The following is a 22043-nucleotide window of genomic DNA, read 5'->3' as shown; positions in this document are numbered from 1 at the left end:
TTATATGTTTAGATTTCTTTTTGTCTTCTCCAGTAGATAGTTCTGTCTCTTTCACTACTATGCTGGTAGTGACTAGAAAAATGGGCACTAAGTAAATATTTTCTGAATGAATAAATTAATGAATAATTGTGTCTAAAACAGATGTGCCACACTATATTGGGATATAACGGCCTACTTATGTATTGCTCCCAGTGGACTGTCACCAACAAATGAGCTTCTCAAGAGCACTGAGACCTTTTCTATATCACTAGGTTTTAATCAGCAATAGTGCCTGATACCTTCTGGTGCTCAGTAAGTGTTTCTTGAAAAATATAAAAACAAACTAATAAAAAAAAACTCTTAATCTACCTTAGCTAGCAGAGGAGCTGAATCCCAGAAAAAAAAATCTAATGTCTATTACTAGAATCATATTTATAGAATATTTTACTCCGTAAAATGTAGATTGCATATATCCAAACCTTGATTTTGCTTACAGGGAAATTTTACCTATAACTTTTCTACTTTACAGATTGTAAGTTGAAAACTTTATTGAAAGCATTTTTTTGTTTGTTTGTTTGTTTCTTCATGAACTTCTCTATCTTCTTCTTGGATCATCAATATGAACCTAAAGTTGTAATGAAGTTGGAGATGGGGTGATAAATTATCACTGGCACAAATTTCCTCACCAATGTCTCACAACTCTTCTTTTGGCAAAGGAATGTAATCACAAAATATTAGGGCTGGATGTGACCTTTAGTTTTTTTTTAGTCTAACCTGCACTTTTCAATCTTTTGTGCAAAGGAAAAAAATGAGGTGTAAAGAAGTTATGTGACTTGCACAAATGTAATGAAGTGGAGAGCACATATCATTTCAGTGGCAACAGTAATGCAGTATCTTGAAGAATGTCTATTACTTGGCAAACAATACAATTCTGGGATGAGAGAGGCAGGTCTTGTGCATGCACTAATGTATTTGACTGGCTTGAATGTACTTTCTTATTTAGATTCTATGCAGACCCACCAAGACTTTCTGGAAGGAACTCATAATATTATTGAGCACTTAAAGAGGACTTGAACAGGCCAGAACTTTTTTGCTATAGCTTCGCTATTGTCTCATGGAATGTTTAAGGAATGTTCTATAATGAAAGAAAATTATGTTTGCAAATTTGTTTGCTTTCTTGTTTGGCTTCTATTACTCTTTGCTTGATTTGTGATTTATTTGAAACACGGTTAATATATCTAAATTTAGTTCTTGTTCACTAAGTTTGAAGATAGGCAATTCATTTTCTTTCTTTTTGATTCTTCTGTCATCAAGAATTCAAACTGCAGGGCCCAGTCTTCTGAAGTGTGGTTACTGAACTGTATTTCTTCACCACTAAACCACAATTCTGTCTTTTTATAAAAAGTAGCTCTTTCTCTGTTGGTTACATATAAGCATATATATGAGACATTGGTATATACCTTACATGTTACAAATTGCTACTGTCCATGCTACTAATGGTTACAAGTCTGTCCTCTAACTGATGGCTTCTATTTGCTTTTTGTAGGAAAAGTATGTGCTAAGCACATGGTTATAGGTCAATTAATCTCTTTTAATATCAGTTGTATCTTAACAGGTTAATGAAATTGTGATGTATATCAAATAAATAGGTTCAACCTTTATCAGATATACTTTTTGTAGGATACAGCTTTTAATCATTTAACTTTCAAGTTTAAAATAAAAGCAGTTATATATCCAAATATGAAAGAGAGAAAAAGTTTTTCCCATAACTTTATAATACATATCTCTGAGAGATAAAACATATATAAGATAAAAAGTATGCATATTAAAAATTTATAAAGGATCTGATGAAGATTTTGATCTGTAATTTGTATTACTTTCAATTCAGAGTCTAGGCATTTATTTCTCAGAACCCCAGGATACTCTGCAAACATTCCCTCAAAAGCCTCTATTGCATCTTTATCTTCATCTGTATTACCTTTTATGCAATAAGGTGCTCCTTAGGGAGCATTAATTGCTAGCTATCTCTTAGCTACTTAAGGGCAATCTTGGAAAAAAAATTACCACGTATTTATGGGAATGAGGCATTCCTTCATTTATTGCCTTCTCCTAACAATCCCATAGCAATTGAATCAAGATGATAACAGTATAAATATGTCCACTTATCTTTGCGGGGATTATCTCTTTCTCCAACTCCACCACCCCACCTTGGCAGCATCACATTGCCCTTATATGGGGCATGCTCTTACAAGTTAATGCTAAAATGCTGTTTGCCACTCAACAGCACACTGAATGTATCCTTTCTCAATTTTCTTATAATAGAAATGGAATTTGATTTTCTTTCTTTCTTTCTTTTTTTTTTGAAGGGCATGGTATTTTATTTTAAAAAATTGTACCACACTGATCATGATGGCCAGCATACACATGATAATGGCTTTTCTCTTGGGTATTAACAGTGCAGTATTTTTGTATACTGAAATGTTTCAATAGGACCCAAAACTTAGAGAATAAAGATCTTAGATGAAAATGAATGCTAATAATTCTGGTGTCCTCCCCCACAGAATTTAAACCCCTTATGAAGCAGTGGCATTGTAATGTTACGTAGTTATGAAGAATGAAGGTTCTCTTAGAAGCAGGCAGCATGAACTTATACTTCCTTGCACTTCCATCTTTAGTTTTATAATTTATGTCCACCCTGGCTAAGTACAATCATACAAGACACCTCAGATAATTTCCATGCTACCATTGCACAAGTTTAGTCATTTTACTTTAAAAAAAAAAAAAATCAAACCATCAAAATAAATAGGCAAATAAAAGTGAATTTCAAATTATTTGAAAAGCATAGTGATTATTTGTCCAATACAGACTCAAACTTAAATTAAATGCTAATATTTATAATTTCCAAACTTCTGCAATAAAATTAACATATATATATGGGTTTTGTTTATAGAATTTTATTTTGCAATTAACAAGAGAAAGTTACTTTTTAAAGAGCAATATATTTGGTTACAGTTCCACATACCTGTAGTAAAGACAAAGCCGCATGATATTAAATCTGGCTCTAAGTAACCTAAGTGCAGACATTGTAGACCTCAAAACCCACAAAGGGTCTCAAAGAAGCTGGCTGGACAAAAGCCTGCTGTGGATGCCTTTTTACTCTCACAGATTGGGATTACCTAAATTCAACTTGTTCTCTGTTTACAACTCCAACTAGAGCAGCTATGAGACTTTGTGCCTTTAGACTCTTGGTTTTTCATTTCTTCCCTCCTCCCCTCCACCCTTTTTAAGTAAGACACAACTTTTCTGATTGAAAGAGGGAAAGGCCAGTGCATATAATGACAAACTGATGATAACCTCATGTTGGCAGTGGGGCTGGAGTGGAAGGATCAGCTGTCATTATTATCTCCTGATAAGATGCTCATGAATACAGAGGAGTGAACTCAGGGCTCTTCTTGGATACAAAGTCTGTTAGGGAAGAAATGGTGCCACTATGTTCCCTTAGATGCTACAGCAGCATAGCTTCTTCACACAAGTGTCTCTTTCTTTTTTTTTTTTTAAATATGGAACAAGGACCTTGACTTGTAGATCATAAAAATTTAGCTAAGTATAGGTCACTAATGTCATTTTTAGATGAGATTGTTAAAGTTATAAAGCAATCACTATGTTGGTTGTTTGGATGCTTATGTGAAATGAACTATTTCAAACTGGCAGACAAGTGCCACAGAATATCATATTAAACCTATTCAGTTGATTTAGGGTAAATGATTTCTACTGCTTCATAGGTATATATATATATTTTTCCCTTTCATATACTTTAATGTATGTGTGTGTATAGATATATGAGAGATAATATGTGAATAAAACACATAGGATTATATAAAAAGACACATAATTTGATTTATTGAAGGAAGAAAATAGAGATCTTATACTTTTCAACCTTTGAATGTATTTTTGGACACTTTTTTCCAGATATTTTGTGCATAAACACATATCAGAGGACCTCAACATCATACTTAAATTGTTATTTAAAATGCTCTGCTAACCTAACTTTCAAATTATCTTTTGCCTACCAGAGAGATAGAAAACAGAAAGAATAACTTGAAATGTTCATGCTAAATCAATGACAAGGAGGTGAGAAAATATAAAAGAAATAAATATTAATAATATGCTATTTCTTCTCTCTGTTTCTCTCTTTTGGATTATAATCTTTACTAGGTACTGTGGCATACATGGCTCTTTCCAAATTTGACATTTTAGGGATAATTTATTTTACTCTAGTCAAATATTTTTTCCTATTTTGAAAAGTAGTATTATATTATTTAATTCAGGTTTTTATTTCATGTTATTTAATTCACATGAGATAATTAATGTGTAAAACTTTTACTGACTGTGATATAGCAAAAGCAAAAAAAAAAAAACACACAAAAAGAAAAAAACAACATGAGTTTTAGAGTGGGACAGACTTCAGTCTGAACACCATTCATGCCACATACTGTGGGTTAGAGGCTCTTATGTGGGTTAATGAGTCTGTCTGGGCCTCAGTTTTCATCTCTGAAATGTGAATAATGATATTCATAAGAGTTGCTGTGAGGATGAAATGGTAACACATGTGTAAAGTGCTTGGCACACATAGTTCCAATGATCAATACCATTTTAACCTGGCTTACTATGAGATACAAAGGATGCTAAATGCATTATACGTTTACAAATTTAATTCTTACAGTGTTCCTGTAAGGGTTATTTTGGTTCCATGATACAGATGTATAAATAAGTATAGAGATGTTGATTAATTTAACCATAACTGCATAATAAGTCTTAAGTTGTAGGAGCAGAATTCTAACTGAGGTTCAGCTATTGGTCATCTATTGCTCTGTAAAAAAACATCCAAAACTTAAAACAGCAAACATTTCATTATATCTTATGATTTTTGGGTTGATAGGACTGAGGTGGGTGGTTCCTTTGCTCCACAAAATGTCAACCACAGCTGCAGCTATATGATGGTGTGGTGGTAGAGTTGGGCGCGAGGTTGTAACATCTGAGAGGGTTCACACTCACAGGACTGGCACTGAGTGTTTACTGTCTTCTGGGAGCTCAGAGGGGGCTGTTGACTGGAGCACCTCAATTCTCTTCTTTGCGGTACTACATGTAGCCTCATCATGTGAATTGCCTTCACTCAGCATAGAGGCTGGTTTCCAGAAAGGAATGTTGCAACAGAACAAGCTCCAGTGCGCAAACATGTAAGATGCCATCACGTGCGTCAGTCTTGCTAATGTCCCATTGGCCAAGGTTAGTCACATGGAAAGGCCCAGAGTCAGTGTGGGAGAGAATTATGCAAGGGCATGAATACTGAAAGGGCCCATTAAGGCCACTAAAGGAACAGTTCACCATAACACTTGTTATCAGAAGCCCTGTTTCTGTCCTCCAAACTATAATGTTGTCAATAATCTGTTCCCCTTGGGCAGCATGTTGGCCAGTGCCTTTTGAGGACTTAGGAGTTTCTGACACAGAGTCAATTACACGTTTTTAGTAAGTTTTTACACTTTCCTGCTTCCAAATAAGACATAAAATTTCAATTTTATGTAGTTTTAAAATAAATTTTAGTTTTATGAAAGAAAAAAGCCTCTCTCAAAGATTTAAGTTATTTTTATGAAATTTTTAATGCTATTCTCTATTGGGTTTTATGTCATAATTCATTAGTGAACAAAAGAAGGAGAAATACTGTTACATTTTATGCCCTATCATTATACAAGTAAAAGTGAATATGTAGCAATCATTTCTTAGAGTTTATGACTAATTCTGGATTTTTTTAGAAATTTCCTTTCAAAGGAATAACCTTTATCCCATTATTTCTGTGAAAGCAGAGTTCTTACTTCAGAAATTATAATCCTTTTCTTTGTTTTATATAAATTATAATAATTTATTTCTATTGCCATTTATGTAGATGGGATTCATATGGAACTTTCCATTTAAAAGTTTTACTCCAGACAAAGCATTCTATTTGTATAAGAAATTTATTTCTAAAGTAGAAATATTTTACCTTAATAACCCAAAATATTGAGACTGTTTTCCTCTGTTAGTATTTATATTTAGAAAAATATATGTAACACTTTACTCTTGATTCATTAAAGTAAATTAACAATGATTTACAGGTGATATCATTTCAAAGCTGTCTGGTGACCAATGCAAACTCTGATAATGTCAAAACTGAGGGACAAGACTCTGAGGGGTGATATCAGAAGATGATATCCACACTAAGTTATTCCCTTAATGACTGTGATATTATTATTAAGTCTTTTCTTTTTCTTAAAGGAACTGAGATAGATATCTGAAAGAGGTAATAAAGATAATCAGTAACTTACTTTTTGTGACAACGCCTTCTAGGCGAATGATATTTGGGTGGTCAAACTGACCCATGATACTAGCTTCTCTTAGAAAATCTCTTCTTTGCCGATCCATATGGCCACCTTTCAAAGTTTTAATGGCAACTGGGATCTCTCTTTTCCCTGGTGTCTTCAAACGGCCACTGCAGACTTCTCCAAATTCACCTTAAAATATAAACAAAAGCAATTATTTGTTTAAACGGAATACTTATATTTAAGAAGAGTCAAATTGCCATACAGTGACATCCTTTTTTGTTTAACAAAATGACCTTCATGTGTGTTATTTTCCTATAAAATCTCTTTCTTAAAATTTAAGTTTGTAAAGATAATATGCTTGATCCGTAGCATATATAATAATGGAATGCATTTTCACACACTGTATCACAGGCATTAGCATTGATGGATATTCCTGATCTGCTGAGAAATCATGACTAGCAGAATGAGTAATGCTAATGTAATTCCATAGAAAAGCAATCACCGTGTAGTGTTTCCTATTCCTGTTCTCAATTCTGATATATAGGCCAAATGCTTGCTCTATTCAGGGAATCGATTACGCACATGTAGTTAATTTGATCCTGTAGGTCATATGCCTGGGTTTTATTGATAATTAGAAATCAATGTTAGGGTCAATTGGTGTATGAACATATTGAAAAATCCACACCAAACTCAACTATAATAAGTGATTACACAAGCTAAATTACAAGCCACATGGATGTCTCTATTAAGTTGATTAAATAATAACCAAATATTAATCAAGCATTTACAATATACATATCCAGTGCTAGAGTGTTGTGAGTTTCAAAGAAGTATAAAACTTGGTCTCTGGGCTCAGGAGCTTATTATCTAGTAGGAGAATTTAGATAAACATAAATGAAACACAAGGAAGCAAGGAGATAGGAGGGATTATTGTGGAGTAGAAGTCATAGTCTTTCTCCATGCAATGCAATAAATTCAACAAAACTTGAAATTCCAGACTCTTAATTTTTCTAGGGCTGATTACCTGTATTTATGATGTTTTATCCCCAATTTACTGATCTATAAAGTGAGAAAAATAAAACCTTTAATAATTCTATAACATCCTTTTCCTGTAAGGATACTAGGAAAATCAAAAGTGACTATATGTGAAAGTGCTTATAAACTGTAAAGTACTATTCATAAAGTACTTTAAGTTATCTAAATGTTTAGAAGGATGAAAGAAATAAAAATTAAAATATCTTCAATTGGTCTGTTAGCAGCTCTGTCAATTGTATGTAATATAAGTTTAAGTGTAGAAGATCATATTAAATTTCTGAAGTGCAATAGATTTTAATTATCCATGTTTTATTTGAACAACTTATCACAGTCAACTAAATGCTGACTATACATGCATATTAACTACCTTTTGGTGTAGATACTAAGATTTTTTTAAGGTTAAAAAAATAACGAGGAAGGAAATAAGGTAAAACTTTGCTTTCTAAAAATTATGTGTACACATGTACATTAGACACAGAAAGCAGTCTAACAAGAGAGTTTGTTGTCTATTTGTTAAGCAAAGAAACAAGCAAACAGAAACCACTGACTAGACTGTGGTTCCTAGGAAATTCAGTGCATATGATATTGGGGTTTTACAAATTTTGCATAAATTTGGCATCCATCAAAGATAAAAATAATCCTTTATACTTAATGATGCTGTCAATTCCTTGGAGGATAGATATTCTTATTTCTATCTATTTTCAGTTCTTCTTGTAATACTTTTGATTTTTTCAAGATTTTCTCTTGTATATAAAATATACCAATTGATAGAAACTTTCAATATTTTTCTGTTGAGACCCGAACCTTGAGAGAAAAGGTGTGTATATGTGTTTAAACTAATGTCCGATGTATCCAGGTCTATTAAACTACTTGAAATTTATTCTCAGATCATTCTAACTTGTTCTAATGAATATCCAGAACAATAAATCATTTTTCTTCTTTTTTCTTTTATTTTGTCTTAATGCATCTGCTAGTATTTATAAAAGTTCAGCAATATTTAAAAACCTCTCACCTGCAATGCACCCATAATCCATGTGATTTTTCTGTTCACATTTCATAGGAATTCAAATAAACTTTTGAATATAATTAAATGAATGAGAACTCTGTTGGATTTTTATCAAGACAGACATCATGGTAATTTTCTTTGGTTTTCTGTTGTCTGAAATTCATGTGTCTTATTAACACCAGGCAGGTGTTTTCTTCATGTCAAGCTTTGCATGATCAAGCTGTTATCACACTTATTTCAGTGACACTAAATATGGGTGCTTCAATTAAAGATCTGAGACTCCTAGTGCATTCTTTAGGAAAATTTCAAAAATCTCAATCACACAATGTATTAAAACTCTTATCCACAGTAGGCCTAGGTGTATCATACATATCAGGCAGACAGGAGGAAATATTTTAAATTAATAAATAATTTCAGATATTGCTTGAGACTGATTCATTATGTGATTGCCCTGGTAGCAAGAGTGGAGGCCCATATATAACTATAAGTAAGAGAAATTATCCCTCAGTGAGATCTGTGAACATTTATATACACTGGTTAGTGTTATACTGGTTAGTATTAATATATAATTAACTCCTTGGCTATAGGATATTAACTACTTTGTTTTTTCTTTTCCAAAACACAGTTGTGATAATTAACGCAAAGCTCAGACTTACAAAGATAGTGCTTATCATGTGCCAGGTCTAAGAACTTAATATATATTTTATTCTTCACAAAAAATCTTTGAGGTAGGTACTGGTAATTACCTGACTTTACAGACAAGGACACTGAGGTACGTGATCTAAGTAACTTATCTATAGTGACACAACTAGAAAGCAAAAGAGTTGTCTGTCATTTGAACCGAAGTTGTATGGCTCCAGAGTCCATCCTTGTAACACTATTCTCTCCTGTCTGAACTGTTTATCATCATTAATATTTTCTTGTGTGAGTGTGCTAAATTCCCAATTGGTAACAATGGTGTCTTCAAACCAACAATTGCATGGAGTTCAAACACATGAACTGGATATGGACGGGTGGATGGAACAATAAAACCATACCCTAGAAATCCTTCACTACTGAATTAAAATGGAGACTTTGCTCAAATATGATATATGTTAGATAGTCTGGAAAAATCACTACAGTCTAGTCTAGTTTCAAGAGAGCAAAGAAAGTCATATTTAGGGTAATTGATCTTCTGCCGCTGACAGCCCATTCACTAGCTAACAACCCTATCTCTCTCCCTGAATGTTGGTAAAACATTTCTGGACAAGCAATTTTGTTGTATAATATACTGAGTAATATTAAAATATCAATTAGTATTGGATTTTCCACATAAGGCCCATATAGTTGAACTAAAACTGGGAGGGGAGGGGAGGGGAGAGTCAGTGAAGGATAGTCTATTTTAGAGGACCCTTATATCAGGATCACTTGACGGCTTTCTAAAATTTCACTTCCCACATTCTGAGATTCTTGTAGTCCCCCACCTCCAATCCTTTGAGAGTCACTGAAGCAAAGAGCCATACTCCTGATGATCTTTTATCATATCTTTCAGGTATGGTGAAATGTTTCTTTGCTCATACTTGCTGTTTCCCTCTGACAAGAATGATTTCCTCAAGTTGTCTATCTTCTTCCCCTGTCTTCACCCTCCTCAGTCCTTCTCTATGTGGATGGCTCCTTATTAGCAGTGAAGGCTGAGATTTGATGTCCCACCTTCAGGAAACTGTCCTTGACTAACCCATCTAATTTAGCCACCCACCACCAATAGGTCCTTTTAACTGTAAAAGAAAAAAAAAAAAAAATAGCAGCCTCTGATATTTGGAAGCTGGCCTGGCTCTCAGATCTAGATTATTTTATTCCCCTATTGGATATAATACCAACCTCAGACAAGTCTACTTTGAGGCTATGATAAAATGATGCAGAGTAGAGACACTTCATAATTTTTGTCTAAGTCCAGACAAAGGCAGGGTCATTGTGCCACTCCAGAATACCAAACATCCCCTATCTCTTGGCTAAAATGAGTGCTACTTTTTTTAGACCAATTATAGCTTTATTCTCATTCTAGTCTCCCCTCCCTATAGCTTAGATCCATTAATATACTACTAGGGGAAATGCTCCCTGACATGCCTCTGAGCAAAGATTTCTTGCATATGACCCCAAAAGCATAGGCAACAAAAGCAAAAATAAATACATGGGATTGCATCAAATTAAAAAGGTTCTGCACAAAAAAGAAAACAATTAACAGAGTGAAGAGACAACCCACGGACTGGGAGAAAATATTTGTAAACCATACACCTGATAAGGAGCTGGTATCCAAAATATATAAGGAACTGAAACAACTCAATAGCGAGGTAAACAACACAGTTTAAAAATGGGCAAAGAATCTGAATAGACATTCCTCAAAAGAAGACATACAAATGGTAAATGGATATATGAAAAAATGCTCATCATCACTAATTGTGAGGAAAACGCAAATTAAAACCACACAGAGATATCACCTCACACCTGATAGAATGGCTACTATCAAAAAGATGAAAGATAAGTGTTAGCAAGAGTGTGGAGAAAAGAGAAATCTTGTGCATTGTTGGTGGGAATGTAAATTAATACAGCTATTATGGAAACCTATATGAAGGTTTTCCAGAAAACTAAAAATATAATTACTATATGATCCATCACTCTCACTTCTGGGTATATATACAAAGGAACTGAAATCAGTATGCTGAAGAGATATCTGCACTCCCACGTTCACTGCACCATTATTCACAATAGCTAAGGTGAGGAAGCAACATAGGTGTACATTATTGGATGAAGAAAGTGCGGTGTATATATACACAATGGAATACTATTCCTCCTTAAAAAAGAAGGAGAATCTGTCATTTGTGCAACATGATGGAACTGGAGGACATTATGCAAATGAAATGAGCCAGGGACAGAAAGACAAACACCGTATGATTTCTTATATGGAATTTAAATAGTTGAACTAATAGAAGTAGAGAGAAGAATGGTGGTTACCAGATGCTAGGGGAGGGTAGTGGATGGGGAAAGGGAAGATATTGATGACAGAGTACAAAGTTTCAGTTAGACAAGAGGAATAAGCTTTAGTTATCTATTGCATAGAATGGTGACTGTAATAAATAATAATGCATTGCATATATAAAAATTGCTTAAATACTCTGATTTTAAATATTTCACCACAAAAACAAGATAAGTATATGAGGTGATGGATTTTTAAATTAGCTTGATTTAATCATTCTACAATGTAAACATATAACAAAATATCACATTGTACCCCATAAATATATATAATAATTATTTGTCAATTAAAAATAAAATTTACAAAAAGGAGACCCAGTACTAAAATTGCCTTTGCTCTCTAGTAGCATCCAATCTAGAACATATTCTTGCTTCCTTAGACCATCTCTCAAATCACCCACCCAAAGCCCCAATCCTATAATTAGTTCTTTCTAACATCCCCCTACTGACACACACTATAGTTCGCCACAGTGTGTGTTTTCTCCTGCTTAAATGAGCAATAAACTCAACTTGTTAAACTATAGTGTGTTCATGGTGGACTCTGGCTTGAGAGTATTACCATACTTACTGCATAGCACTTTTAACTATTTGAAATGATCATTAAAACCCATTTTTAACATGCTTATTGATTTCTTAGCTGTCTTCTCATTTCAACACTTCTCCTGATGTCACCCTGTCAAAACTCTTGTAAGTCATGAAGGCATGGGCCTTGATTATCTCTATTTTCTTTTGTATCCACTGCGTGCTTGGTCAATAATAAATACTTCTTTAATATTTGTTGTATGAATGAAATAATTGAATGAGGGGAAAAAATTACTCTAGACCTAAAGTTGGGATATTTTAGAGTAGAGGTAGAAGTCAAAGAATTTTCTAATATTTTAACATTTTTAAAATTTACATAGTATCTTTTGCTTTTGTGTGTATGTGTGTGTGTAGGGTTTGGGAATGCCTCAATATTTCTGTCTTTAGTTTTGTCTGTTTTTTTTTTTTTTTTTTAAAAACTTAACTGCACAGAATTCATTTTCCTATTGTGTAAAGTTAATAGGAAAAATATTTTTAAGTATCATATAAAGAAGGAATTAAAAAAGATGAGGCATAGAGGAAAAACATATAACATTAGATTTTTAATTCAGTTCTAGAGAGACATGTTAGTCTCTTGTGGTCTTAAGGTAAATTCCATTATTATTAATGTTATCAGGAGAGTCACCTACCTAACTGTATTCACTGCCTGTCAATCAAGGATGAACTACCAGTATTCTTATGATTAATTCTATCTGATTTCTTCCTGATACACAGAACACTTTCTACATATGAAAGAGAGCACCATTTTAAAGAAAACTTATATTCAAACACCAGTTGAATTGATATTTCAATGCTTCTGATTCAATGTCATAGAAAGGTTCAACACAATGCAAGACTTCTCATACTAAACAAAGCTTATTTAATAGGAGGAAGGGACTAAGACATGCAGCAGGACAGGATCTTAGAAGTTAGGACTTCTATTTCTGGCTTCACCATTAATTTCTTTTATGGCATTAGATGAAGTCACTTTACATTTTCCTGCATTAGTATGTGGGTGGGTTAAGTACCTACCACCTATTCACTTCTTGAGAGATAATAGATTAATGTGTAAAGCTGAGTCTTAGAAAAGTTCCATGTAACCAATGAGTCTTTTAAAATTATACTGATACCATAGAGAATATATTAAATACGCTACTCCTTCATTGCTAGGTCTGCAAAGTCTAGGCCAGGAAACAGGATTGCTTTAAGACCTGAAAATGAATTTTTAAATATTCTTATCCAACAACGGTTAAACATTTCTTTAGTAAGTTAAGTAACACATTATCAATTTTCTTTTCATACCATATTCTAAACATGAGATAGTGCTTTTTTCTTTTTGGGCAAGTTTTTATTCTTTTTTGCTATAGAACATGTTCCCAAATATAGCACTGCCCTCAAGGAGATTAAAATTTTCTCTACCCTTAAATCATAAAGTCTAGGACATTACTTACTGAATACTATTAATCATAGTATTTTTGACTTTCCAAGCTCCTTGATACCTTTACCCTTAGAACACCTTTTTGATCCAGTGTATTAGCCTCTACCAGATGGCCTCTCATGCCACCTGCTTTCTTGCCTCAAGGTATATTGAAAAAGTTCTTCTTTAGAATAAAAACTATTTGCATTTCAAAACTAGCTCTGCCTGATGAGCTATCAAAATTGATTTTCCATTCTGCCACTAGAAAAATCCTGTTAGAAATCAAATCAAACAAAATAGTCTTTGTGACCCAGGGAAAATTACTCAATGTCTTTGAGTCTCAGTTTCCTTTATCTATAAAACGTGACTATCTGTTTTGTAGAGTTATAGGCAGTAAAGGTACGTAAAACACCTAGGACTGCCTCTGCCAGCTTCTGTTATTGTTACCACCCGCTCCACTACGCTTCAGCCACATACCTCCTGCAATTGAAACCTAGAACCAATTCCACCATCCGCCAGTTCTCCTCCTTTAGTCTGGCACATTTGGAGAATTGGATAGTAATGTTACTAGAAGTGTAAGGTTCTGTTCTCAGCTATATTCTCTTTTTAGTATATGTAGTATCTCAGATTAATATCTTTCACCACCACCAACTGCTGCCTTTAGGCTATTAAGTCCCAAATCTCCATCTGTAGCTCAGCCTTCTTTCTTGAATTCTATACTTCTATAAGCACCTGAAAGTCTCCTAAGGTTAATCTCCTGTATTAGTCTGCTCAGGCTGCCAAAACGAAATATCACAGACTGGATAGTTCAAACAACAGAACTTTATTTTCTCACAGTTCTGAAGGTTTTTGGAAGTCTTCAAGATCAAGATACTGGCCAATTTGGTTCCTGGTAAGGGCTCTCTTCCTCGCTTGTGGGCAGCTGCCTCCTCACTGTGTCACAGGGCCTTTCCTAGGTGTGTGTGTGTGTGTGTGGAGAGAAAGAGATCTCTGTCTTCCTCATCTTATAATCCCATGATCTCATTTAATCTTAATTACCTCTTAAATGCCTTATCTCCAAATATAGTCAAATTGGATATTAGAGCTTCAACATATGAATTTTGAAGGGATACAATTCAGTCCATAGCATCTCCTAAAACCCACTTCTCTTTATCTCTTAATTCATTTAGTAGTTGTGGTTTGTTGAATAATGGATCTCCAAAGATGTCCACATTCTAATCCACAAAATTTATGAATATGTTACCATATTTAGCTAAAAGGACTTTAAAGATGCATTAAGTTAATGATCTTGAGATGTGGAGATTATCCTGGATTATCCAGGTAGGCTCAGTGTAATCTCCAGGGTACTTATAAGAGGGAGACAAGAAAGACAGTCAGAGGAGGAGATGGGATGATGGAAACAGAGGTAAGAGTCAGTAAGAGATTTGAAGATGCATATTGTTGACTTTGAAGATGAAGGGACAATAAGCCAAGGAATGCAGGTCATCTTTAGAGGCTGGAAAAGGGAAGGAAATAGATTCTTTCCTAAATCCCTCAAACAATATCAGTCCTCGTCATGGGTGTATACCTACATGATGAGTGCGTAGCGCACCATCTTGGGAATGGTCACGCTTGAATGTTCTGACTCGGGTGGATGGGGAGTGGGGGGAGGGGATGGGGATATAACTACATGATGAGTGCAATGCACACTGTCTGGGGAATGGACACGCTTGAAGCTCTGACTCGGGGGGATGGGTGGTACATGGGCAATATATATAACCTGAACTTTTGTACCCCCATAATAAACTGAAATTAAAAAAAAGAAAAGAAAAAAAAAAAAGATATCAGTCCTCCAAAACCCTGACTTTAGTCAGTGAAACTGATTTTGGACTTCTGACTTCAAAAAATGTATCATGAGAGCAAATAGACAACCTACAGAATGGGAGAAAATATTCACATGCTACACATCTGATAAAGAGTTGATAACTAGAGCAGAGTCATCTTCCTCATTGTGCTGACTCAGTGACATCAGGAGCAAACAGCTAATCTCATTATATTCATTAGTTTGTAAAAAATGTTTAAAAGTATTATATGGATAGAGAGATCAAAGATGGCGGAGTGGTGGTGACGGCCTGAATCTGCGCTCCTGGGAAGGAAGGCATCGATCCGGACCTGCCACAACGCTAGAAGACCGCTCCCACACAGGAACAGCGGTGTGAATCCACGGAGAATCAGCGTGGGACAAACAGAGCGAGTGAGGTCTGAGGTGAACGAAAATTGGGAACGCGGGACAGACACTAGCCAGCGGAGCGCGGGTCGGATACACCCGCCCCCAGCCGGGGTGGGTGCAGCCTCTCGGGAAAGCGGCTAGCCCTCCGCTCCCAATTGAACAGAGCCCTGACCCAGGCCAGCGCAGAATCACTGAGGGATACGTGGCGCATTGGAGACAGGAGGCTTTTTTTGAGAAATTACCTTAGAACCTGGGGGATCTCAGCTGAGACAGCGCTTGGCGAGGAGGGACGGATCTGCCCCAGGACAGAAAAACACAAAAGACTCCCGGACAGCAAATAGCGTTGTACCCCGTGCTGCCTTTTTCGGCAGTTCTCCAGCCGGTCACCCCCGGTGCGTGTCCTTGCTGGCCAGCCCCTGGGCAGTGGCGGTCTCCGCCTGCCGGGGAGCCGGCCCCCTCCGGCCCCGGAGCTAGGCAGGCGCCATCTTGAAAGCGAAGGCAAAACCGCTGGGGAGCCAAAAAGTGCCCAGCGGCTCTTTCTGCCCGTGCTGCCTTTTTCGGCGGTTCTCCAGCCGGTGACCCCCCGGTGCGTGTCCTTGCTCGCCAGCCCCTGGGCAGTGGCGGTCTCCGCCTGCCGGGGAGCCGGCCCCCTCCGGCCCCGGAGCTAGGCAGGCGCCATCTTGAAAGCGAAGGCAAAACCGCTGGGGAGCCAAAAAGTGCCCAGCGGCTCTTTCTGCCCGTGCTGCCTTTTTCGGCGGTTCTCCAGCCGGTGACCCCCTGGTGCGCGTTCTTGCTCGCCAGCCCCCGGGCAGTGGTGGTCTCTGCCTGCCGAGGAGCCGGTCTCCTCCAGCCCCGGAGCTCTGCAGGCGCCATCTTGAAAGCGAGGGCGAAACCGCTCGGGAGCCATAAAGTACCGAGCGGCTCTCTCTGCCCGGCGCCCTCCGCTGGTCTCTGAACCAACGCTAGGAGTACGGGATATGCCGGGGCCGCGCTCGGGGTGAAGGGGCAGAGCTGCGCTAAGGCAAAAAAAAAAAAAAAAAAACAAACAAACAAACACGAACAAGAAGAATAGGCTCGCCGAACTGTATATTTTATTCTTGGTAAATTTCTTCTGGGTTTTGTTTGTTTGTGTTTGTGTTTGTTTTTGTTTTTTTTTTGAGTTTTTTCTTTTTTTTCTTTCCTTTTCTTTTCTTTTTCTTTTTTTTTTCCGGCGGCGGACAGCCTCGGCGGGCACCTTTGCCCTCTGGGCCTCTGGCTGCCGCGCCTTTTTGAGCGCGGAGGTTGGATCCCCACCACCCTCGGAGCTGTGCGGGCGCGCAGACGTCATCTTGAAATCCACTGCGAAACCGCCCGGGACCCAGCCGGGCGGGCGTGAAGGGGCGGAGCTGTGCTAAGGCGTAAAAACAAAAACATCTAATGGCCGCTCCGGACCCAGCCGAGCGGAAGTGAAGGGGCAGAGCTGTGCTAAGGCGTAAAACAAACAAACAAACAAAAAAACATTGAGTCGCTGAATTATATACTTCAGATTTGTGTATCTTTCTGCCTTGCGGTGTGGTGAAGTGCTATGTAGTTTGTTTTTCTTCATTTTTGTTGGTGTTTTTGGTGTTTTTTGGTTTGGCTTTTTGCGTTTCTTTTCTTTCTTTCTTTTTTTTTTTTTTTCTTTTTCTTTCTTCCTTTTTCTTCTTTTTTTTTCTTTTCTCTTTCGTTTTCTCCTCTTTCTTTTCTTTCTTTCCTTTTCTTTTTTCTTTTTTTTCTTTCTCTTCTCTTTCTCCTCTCTTTTCGCCTTCTAACTGGGGACCCACGGTGAGCTTCGGAACGGGCCAGGTCCCTGGCTCTGGTACATACCGGATCCTGAGTAGTCAGCCCCAGGGCCGGAGATCTGCGGGCACGCAATTGCCACTCTAGGGCCCACAGCCAAGTCACTGCGGAGCAATAGGGTACCAAGAGGCTCCCTGGACGGCCCTCTCCCCTGGTCCACGGACCTTATATAGGATCCCTGCCCAAGTGTAAACACTGAATACTTCTCCAGAAGCGAGAGTGTGGAACCTGATCCCTGGGGACATTGGGCCAAGACAGACTTTTGCCCGTGGGAGCTACAGTAACTGGGGCGCTGAGCAAGCAAAGTCACCGTCCTCTCCCCATAGCTAGTATCTTGCCGACAGATAGAATCAGAAAACTCCCCTATAGAGGAAGAACCAAAGGGAAACAAACAAACAAACAAACAAAGAGAATTTCGGTCTACTATTAGTGTGGACCCTGCCTGCCTTCTGAAAGACCACAACACAGTGTCCTAACTCACCAAAGCGGTCCTGGATCACTCCAATCCTCTAGGATTGGACCCATCGGAAGCAGTCCCCCAACGGAAACAGAAAAATCTCTGAACAATACACAACAGTCTCCCCCTCTTGCCAAAAGAAGCAACATACCTAGACTGTTTCACAGCCTAAGAATAGAGCACAAAGAGTCCTGTTAACCAGACTAAACCTATACGTAAAGATCCAACGACAAATCTAGATGGGAAGGGCCCAGCGAAAAAACACGGAGAGCAAAAAGAATCAAATGGAAAGCTCATCCCCAAAGAGAAATACCAGCTCCCAACCATTTGACACAAACCAGACTCAAAACACCAACATGTCACAGGAAGAATTCCAATTATGGATTATAAACAAGCTGAATAATATACAAAAATCAATGGATAAACAACACAAGGAAAACACAAAAAAAATACAGGATTTGGAGGAAAAATTCACTAAAGAAATTGAAATATTGAAGAAAAACCAAACTGAACTCCTAGAAGTGAAGAATTCACTCAGAGAGCTACAAAACACTGTGGAAGGTCTCAAGAGCAGGGTAGATCAAACAGAGGAAAGAATCTCAGAAATTGAAGATAACTCCTTCCAACTAAATAAGTCAGTCACAGAGATAGATCGAAAAAGTAAGAGAAATGATCTGAGTCTTCAAGAAATATGGGATTATGTGAAGAAACCTAACTTGAGAGTTATTGGCATTCCTGAGGGTGAAGAAGATAACAAGCAAGGGTTGGACAAGCTATTTGAAGACATAATCGAGGAAAATTTTCCAGGCCTTGCCAATACTCTAGACATACAGATTCAAGAAGCTCAAAGGACCCCTGGGAGATTCATAGCAAATAGGAAAACACCACGCCACGTAGTCATCAGGCTGACCAAAATATCCACTAAAGAGTCCCTTCTCCGAGCTGTAAGGAGAAAGAAACAAGTAACTTACAAAGGAAAACACATCAGAATTACGCCAGATTTCTCAGCTGAAACCTTACAAGCAAGAAGAGGTTGGGGCCCCATTTTCACGCTTCTGAAACAGAATAATGCCCAGCCTAGAATCTTGTACCCAGCTAAGCTAAGTTTTCTATACGAAGGAGAAATCAAGACATTCTCAGATAAACAAAGGTTGAGGGAATTCACCAAGACAAGACCAGCCCTCCAAGAAGTACTCAAAAGAGAATTATACACGGATCAGCACAAGAAAGATCCACGAATGTAAAACTACTCAAGAGCTAAAGATGAAATTCCAGATACCACAATGGCCCAGGAAAGAAAACATCACAATGAAGCTCTACCCAACAAGCTGAACAAAAAACTGTCTCACCTATCAGTTTTCTCAATAAATGTGAATGGCTTGAACTCCCCGCTCAAGAGACATAGACTGGCCCAATGGATAAAAAAATACAATCCAAGTATCTGCTGTCTTCAAGAAACTCACCTAACCTGCAAAGATGCATTTAGACTGAAAATAAAAGGATGGAAATCGATATTTCAAGCAAATGGTAACCAAAAGAAAGCTGGTGTGGCAATCTTAATTTCCAATAACTTAGCTTTCAAACCAACAAAAATAATAAAAGACAAAGATGGCTACTACATACTGATTAAAGGCACAATTCATCAAGAAGCCATGACTATACTCAATATATATGCACCCAACCTAGGTGCACCTAGATTCATAAAGCAAACCCTACTAGATCTCAACCAAATGATAGATAACAATACTGTAATAGCTGGAGACTTTAACACCCCACTGACAGTACAGGACAGATCCTCTAAACAGAAAATAAACAAAGACATAATGGACCTCAATAGAATGCTAGAACAAATGGGCATGGCTGACATCTATAGGACATTCTACCCAAAGTCCACAGAATATACATTCTTCTCATCAGCTCACGGGACATTCTCTAAGATTGACCATGTCCTAGGACATAAATCATGTCTTCAAAAATTCAAAAAAATAGAAATTATACCATGCATCGTCTCAGATCACAGCGGAATAAAAGTAACAATGATCACAAACAGAAACCCTCACTCTTACTCAAAGTCATGGAAGCTAAATAACCTTCTCCTGAATAATTATTCTATAAAAGAAGAAATCAAGATGGAAATCAAAAATTTCTTTGAATTAAATGACAATGGAGATACAACTTATCAAAATCTATGGGATGCAGCTAAAGCAGTCCTGAGAGGAAAATTCATATCCACAAATGCCTATATCAAAAAGACAGAAAACATGCAAATAGACAACCTAACGAATAGACTCAAAGAACTGGAGAAAGAAGAACAGAACGATCCCAAACCCAGCAGAAGGCGAGAAATTACTAAGATCAAATCAGAACTAAATGAAAAGGACAACAAAGAAACTATAAGGGAAATTAATAAAACAAAAAGTTGGTTCTTTGAAAAGATAAACAAAATAGACACACCTCTGGCTAGACTAACCAAGAGCACAAAAGTAAAATCTCTAATAACCTCCATTAGGAACATGAAAGGAGAAATCACAACCGATGCTACAGAGATACAAGATATCATCTATGAATTCTACAAAAATCTTTATGCACACAAACTGGAGAACGTGGAGGAAATGGACAAATTTTTAGAAACACATAGTCTTCCCAGGCTCAACCAGGAAGAAATAGAGTACCTGAACAGACCAATATCAAGAACTGAAATCGAAACAGCAATAAAAAACCTTCCCAAAAAGAAAAGCCCTGGTCCAGATGGGTTCACACCTGAATTTTACCATACATACAAAGAAGAACTGGTGCCCATCCTACATAAACTATTCTCCAATATTGAGAAGGATGGAGTTCTCCCTAACACGTTCTACCAAGCCAATATAACATTAATACCAAAACCTGGAAAGGACACAACAAAAATAGAGAACTACAGACCAATTTCCCTCATGAATATAGATGCAAAAATTTTCAATAAAATACTAGCAAATCGAATCCAAGTACTTATCAAAAAAGTAATCCACCACGACCAAGTGGGCTTCATCCCCGAGATGCAGGGGTGGTTCAACATACGTAAATCTATAAATGTAATTCACCACATAAATAGAAGCAAAAACAAAAACCATATGATACTCTCATTAGATGCAGAAAAAGCATTTGACAAAATTCAACACCCTTTTATGATAAAAACGCTTAACAAAATAGGCATTGATGGAACCTACCTAAAAATGATACAAGCCATATATGACAAACCCACAGCCAACATCATACTGAATGGGGAAAAACTGAAAGCACTCCCACTTAGAACTGGAACCAGACAGGGCTGCCCATTGTCTCCATTACTTTTCAACATAGTATTGGAAGTCCTTGCGAGAGCTATCAGGCAAGAGAGCAGAATCAAGGGAGTCCAAATAGGAAAGGAAGAGATCAAACTCTCACTTTTTGCTGATGATATGATGTTATATCTGGAAAACCCCCAGGATTCAACCAAGAGACTCCTGGAATTGATTAACGAATACAGCAAAGTCTCAGGCTACAAAATTAATATACACAAATCAGAGGCATTTATATATGCCAATAACAGTCAATCGGAAAACCAAATTAAAGACTCAATACCCTTCAAAATAGCAACAAAGAAAATAAAATATCTAGGTATATATCTAACTAAAGAGGTAAAGGACCTCTATAAGGAAAACTATGAAACACTGAGAAAAGAAATAGCAGAACTTGCAAATAGATGGAAAAATATACCATGCTCGTGGATCGGAAGAATCAACATTGTTAAAATGTCTATACTACCCAAAGTGATCTACAGATTCAATGCAATCCCTATTAAATTACCAACATCATTCTTTACAGACATAGAGAAAATAATTATACACTTTGTATGGAATCAAAGAAGACCCCGTATAGCAAAAGCAATTTTAAGCAACAAAAACAAAATGGGAGGTATTAATTTGCCAGACCTCAAACTATACTACAAGGCCGTGGTTCTTAAAACAGCCTGGTATTGGCACAAGTGCAGGGACACAGACCAGTGGAACACAACAGAAAATCCATATATAGAACCATCCTCATATAGTCACCTAATTTTCGACAAAGCGGGAAAGAATATACTCTGGGGACAAGAATCCCTGTTCAACAAATGGTGCTGGGAGAATTGGTTAGCCACTTGTAGAAGACTGAAACAGGACCCACAGCTTTCACCTCTC

The 22043-nt window shown here is 37.1% G+C and overlaps 1 protein-coding gene across 1 annotated transcript in view; it reads right to left on the bottom strand.

The window, feature by feature from the left end:
• The window catches only part of EPHA6 (EPH receptor A6), an 884686-nt gene that overhangs the window by 186263 nt on the left and 676380 nt on the right, over nucleotides 1-22043 (bottom strand). Inside the window, exon 11 of the mRNA XM_069471955.1 lies at nucleotides 6335-6524. Coding sequence (XP_069328056.1) covers nucleotides 6335-6524 — 190 coding nt within the window. The remainder of the gene's footprint in view (nucleotides 1-6334; nucleotides 6525-22043) is intronic.

The sequence above is a fragment of the Eulemur rufifrons genome, chromosome 7 (genome assembly GCF_041146395.1).
Source record: "Eulemur rufifrons isolate Redbay chromosome 7, OSU_ERuf_1, whole genome shotgun sequence".
NCBI classification, from domain to species: Eukaryota; Metazoa; Chordata; class Mammalia; order Primates; family Lemuridae; genus Eulemur; species Eulemur rufifrons.
This window is presented reverse-complemented; position numbering and strand designations above follow the sequence as displayed.